Source organism: Petaurus breviceps, unplaced genomic scaffold, assembly GCF_028583685.1.
Source record: "Petaurus breviceps papuanus isolate PSGF00001 unplaced genomic scaffold, PetGlider_PUasm1.0 91041, whole genome shotgun sequence".
NCBI lineage: Eukaryota > Metazoa > Chordata > Mammalia > Diprotodontia > Petauridae > Petaurus > Petaurus breviceps.
Genome location: NW_027187400.1, coordinates 39,299,448 through 39,304,704, shown reverse-complemented (window position 1 = coordinate 39,304,704; position 5,257 = coordinate 39,299,448). Strand labels below are relative to the sequence as shown.

The window sequence follows — 5,257 nt, the reverse complement described above, 5'->3', positions numbered from 1 at the left end:
CCGTGCTGTAAGCAATCTCTTTGGAAGAACGGAGATGAGGAGGGGGGAGCCAGGAGCCACTGTAGGCCTCTAGGGGAGGAGGGCTGATGCCTTAATTGACTTCCCTGAGCCAAAGTCTGGGCATCAGAGTGATGTTGACAATCCTAAAATTGAGGTGCATGTCCCCAGACACCCACCCCTACTCACTTTGTCCTACCCTGTCCCCACCACTGCCAGGTCTGGCCTGGAAGCGCCCCCCTCCCCTCCCCCAGCTGCCAAAGTGCTGGCCCACAGGCTACTTGGCTCACTTTTTAATTAAGAATGGGAGGAAAAACTTCTGGCTCAGGGCCATGTTTTTCTCCTCCCATCCCCCCACCTCACTCCCAGGTTTGGGGCCATCTGCAGAGACTTGGGTGTCCATCAGCCTTCCCAGGAGCTCCTCAGGGGACTCTGAGGCCCCAGAGCTCATTAAGGCATCATTAACAGTCCAGTGAATCTTGTTATCCTGGCAGGATCAGTTCCTATTGCCGGAGTAAAGGCTGGCAGAGAATCTATGACAACCGTCGAGAGGATTACAAGCTGAAATGGTGTGAGACCAAGTGCAGGGACACCTATTACTCCTTTCGAGAAGGTGCAGCCCAGAGAAAAGGGGGGCAGGGGAAGGGGTGGGGGACAAGGGCTTCCCAGACTGGATGCCTGGTCCCAGCCAGTCCAGATAACCAGCATCTGAAATGAACGCCCAACAGACAGGAGCCAGGTGGCTGGCCAAACATTCTGGGACTCTGGCTCAGGACCACAGAATTTCAGAGCTTGAAGGGACTTCCATAAATCTCCAATATATAGTCCTAGAGAAAAGAATCACCCCTATACCTTCCCAACCAAGTAGGTGAGGGACTCCAGTGAGGGGAAGAGTCCATTCCATTCCTGGACAGCTCTGCATGGTAGGGAGTTTTTAAGGATATCCAACCTAAATTTGCTTCTTTGTAGTTTGACCCATTGGTTACTGCTGGTTCAGTCCTCTGAGGCCAAGCAGAATAAAGCTAATTTCTTTTCCCCAAGAAAACCCACCAGCTTCCCTGGTGACTACTGCAATTAGGCATACTACTTCCCATAGTTGCTGCCCCATCTGGAAACATGGAAGGTGCCCATCCCAACCAATGTCTTATGTCATAGCAGTGGCCAGGTCATCCTTCAGGCCCAGAGGGAGACTGGGATAACTAGAACACCAGACCAAGCTGTACCTGATGAAGTGAATATTAATCCCTGGCCCCTCTGGCATCTTTTGCTCACCTTGAAAGGTACAAGGGAGCAATCCAATCCACCCATAGACTGTCCCCTGTCCACTGTCACTGGGACAACTTTCTCCAAGAAGCAGCATCACCAGAACAAGTAGGAAGGGAGGAATAAGTGACCCTTCCTTATGTCTTTTTCAGGACCCTTGAATTTGGGTGTCAGAGGTCTATTCCCTTTCCCACTCAAGAGTCTGTGAACCCAGTAATGGCCAGGAAATGTCAAATACTTTCCTACTGAGATGCCCCTATTCCCACTGCTTAGACTGAGCAGCTGGGTGTTCCTAATATCCCTACCTTTTTTGTTTATTATGCCCCCTCCTCAATAGTGTGTAAGGTCCTTGAGAACAGGGACTGTTTCATTGTTGATACAACCCTATAATTCATCTGGGCATAATGAAAAGTGTCCTGGAACCCTGAAGCTACAGGCTATGAGTGGGATCTGGGCATCAGGGCTGAGACTAGAAGTTGTACCAGACTGCATGTCAGCAAGATACCTTTGGGGACTAGATAGCAATTGTCTCTGGGCATCAAGGTGTACCAATCAATTGCCAAATATTTATTAAGTACCCTGTGCCAGGAAATGTCTTAAGCACTGTGGATACAGAAATAAAATGAAACCATCTCTGCCCAGAGGAGCTTCCATTCTATTGGTGGTGTGGGGGTCATATCTAGGCACTCAATCAACCAACATTTATTAAATGCTATGTGCCAGGCTGATGCACTGGCAACAAAAATGAAAACAGTCCCTGCCCTGAATCTGTAGGATGTACAAGCCATAGTATTTTGGAAACACCATCTTCCCTCCTCCCTCTCCTCCCCTTTCCTTCCTTCTCACCCATCCGTTTCTGTACACCTATCCCTTCCATCTCTCCTTCTGTCCCCCCATCTATACATACCCATCTTCTTTGCTTCCATCCACTCTTCTACCCTTCCATCCCAGAAGCACCTGCTGAATGCCCTACACTATAGAACAGAATCCCCTTAAAGGCAGGCACCCACCTCCCCACTGCCCCTCTCCTCATCCCGGTGTTTTGTGACACAGGTGAACAACTCCTCTACCAAATCCCTAACAACAAACTGTTGACAACTAAGATCGGCCTCCTGAATGCCCTGCGAGAATATGCCAGAGTCATGAGCAAGATCAGCAGGTCACCAACTGCAGCACACATCAAGTAAGGTGCCCCTCCATGCCCAGGCATCACCTGCAGAAGCAGGAGTCATCTACTCCCCAAGCCAATGTCCTCCCATAAAGAGAAAGATCATCAATTTAGACCTGGGAAGGACCTTGAGAATTCACTAGAACAAACTGTCCCTCCCATTTTAGAAAGGACAAAAAGAGGAACAGATCACGAGGAAAGTGACGGGGCTGGGCTACAAACCCAGGTACTCTCACTCCAAAGCCAATGGTGATGACTTTGATTGACCATACTTGGCAGGCTTTACTTGAGTGTCCTGGCCTCAGTGGAAGGGAAGGGTGGAAAGCAAGCAAGCCTTACATTTATTTCACAAAGTGGGCACTCAATAAATGTTTCTGTGATAGATGGAAGGAAGGAAGAAAAGAAGGAAGGGAGGGAAGGAGGGAGAGAGTGAAAGGAGGGAGGAAAAGAAGAAGGAAGAGAGAGGAAAGGGGGAGGGAGAATGAAAGGGTGGATAGAAGAAGAGATGAACGGAAAGAGACAAGATCTGGAAGGAAAGAGGGCTGGAATGTATGATTCAAGGAGGTGACTCTTTCCCCCTCCTGTCCCTTTGTCCTTCATGCTGAACTCTCTCCCATAGGGTTCTGAAAATGGAAGACTTTTTCCCTGAGACCTACCGTCTAGATATGAAAGATGAAAGGGAAAACTTCATTACTGTGTTCCATGGTAAGCCCCCACTCTCTGGTGGAGGCAGAAGGGAGGGGATCCAGGCACCTGCAGGGCTTCCCTCCCACCATGACGTCTGTCAGCCCAAAGAACAGAGCACAACTGAAGGCCTGGGCCAGGCCACTCCCCCCTTCCAGGGCCATGTCAATGCCAGAGGGTGGCATAAGAGATGTGGCAGAGTGAATGCTACCCTCTTCCCCACCCTCACCACTCTCTGTGCCTGCAGATGAAGAGATCTGGATCTGTAAACCCACTGCTTCCAACCAGGGGAAAGGCATTTTCCTGATCAGGACCCAAGAGGAAGCCCTTTCTCTCCAGGCCAAGATGCAGAGCATTGAGGATGATCCCAACTACAAGAAGATGCCCTTTAAAGCTCCCCAGGCACGAGTTATACAGAGGTGGGTGGGATCAGCCCTAGGCATTTGGGTGTGGGGGAGGGCACCAGACCTTTCTGGTGGAAGAAAGAAAGACCCTGTTCTGGAGTCTTGGGTTAAACCTCTCCTCTCCTTTGTACCACCTGTATGACCTTGAACAGAACATTTCTTCCTCTGGCCTCCACATTCCTATTCTATGAAATAAGAAGTCTGGACTAGAAGGTCACTGGGGTCCCTTCCAACTCTTAGCCTGGGACCACTTTATACCACATATCATTGTTCAGTGGACTTAAGGTCATAAGCAACTGATTCTTTGTTAGGGGTGGCTATGACAGCCTTGAGTAACGTTCTAATCCTTTGGATGCCACTGCTCAAAGATGAGGAGAGGCAAGAAGTTTAGAGCTGGAAAGGACATCTAATCCAATCCCCTTACTTTACAGATTAGAAAACTAAGGCCCAGGGAATTCAAGTGACTTGCCCACTTTGTGGGGGGGGGGGAGTCATAAACCATCCTCATACTTATAGTAAGTAGGATTTGACCCCAGGTCCCTCTGACTCCAAATGCAATGTACCACACTGCCTCTCCCAATCCAAAAGAATTTTCATGAGGGAGAGAATGCTAACAACTTGCAACAGAGGTATGGGGAAGAGGAAGGAGAGGGAAGATCAAGGAAGGCTTCCTATAGGAGATAGCACATGGACTGAGCCTTGAAGGAAAGCTAATAATTCTAAAATGTGAGAGGAGAGAATTCCAGGCATAAAAGGGAGCAGCCTGTGCAAAGAAAAAGGGTTGGGGGATGAAGTGTCAAATTCAGGGGAACTTTGAGGTGCCAATAGGGCAAGATCAACACAGATAGTAAGCATAAGATCCAGTAGTCTGGGGGAGAGTCTAGCGGAGAGAAGGGGATGGAAGAGGAAGAGGTGGTGAAGGTGGAATCAATGAGATCTGACAATTAATTGGATATATTGGGGGGAACACCTACTGTGTGCCGGGCACTGTATTAAGTGCTTTACAAATATTATCTCGCCATTATCTCATTTTATCAATCTCACAATATTATTATGTCCACTTTACAGTTGGGGAAACTGAGACCGAGCAAGGTTAAGGACTTGCCCAGTGTCGCATAGTTAGGAAGTGTCTGACGCTGGATTTGAACTCAGGTCTTCCTGATTGCAGTCCCAGCGCTCTCTTCCTGGCGCCCCCTAGCAACCTCTAGGTGAGACTGAGAGAAGGGTTAAGGATAATTCTAGTGGATTCTCCTTGGGTGACCAGTCACCTTCAACAAGAAAGAGAGAAGTTTGGAGAAGGGAGGGAGAGATTTTGGGAGGGAATATAGTCAGCCTGCCTCTACTTTCCCAAAGATATATCCACAACCCACTGCTCTTGGACGGGAAGAAGTTTGATGTGCGATCCTACCTGCTTATTGCCTGTGCCATGCCTTACATGGTCTTCTTTAGTCATGGCTACGCAAGGCTGACTCTGAGCCTTTATGACCCCAAGGCCAAGGACCTTGCAGGACATTTGACCAATCAGGTACGGGGAGCAGTCCCTGGGGTATCACGGGGAGGGACAACCAAGGCACTCCTCCCCTCTCCCAAAGTCATAGACTATAGTCCCATAGGCTAAAAGGTGAAAGCCCAGGTCTGACCATATCACACACACACACACACACACACACACACACACACACACACACTCTCTCTCTCTGTCTCTCTCTCTCTCTCTCTGTCTCTCTCTCTCTCTCTCTCT

The 5,257-nt window shown here is 49.0% G+C and overlaps 1 protein-coding gene across 1 annotated transcript in view; it reads left to right on the top strand.

Moving 5' to 3' along the window:
* Positions 1-5,257, top strand: part of TTLL10 (tubulin tyrosine ligase like 10) — a 41,772-nt gene that overhangs the window by 9,451 nt on the left and 27,064 nt on the right. The window contains exons 3-7 of the mRNA XM_069079562.1: positions 492-610; positions 2,314-2,443; positions 3,048-3,133; positions 3,360-3,531; positions 4,870-5,041. Coding sequence (XP_068935663.1) covers positions 492-610; positions 2,314-2,443; positions 3,048-3,133; positions 3,360-3,531; positions 4,870-5,041 — 679 coding nt within the window. The remainder of the gene's footprint in view (positions 1-491; positions 611-2,313; positions 2,444-3,047; positions 3,134-3,359; positions 3,532-4,869; positions 5,042-5,257) is intronic.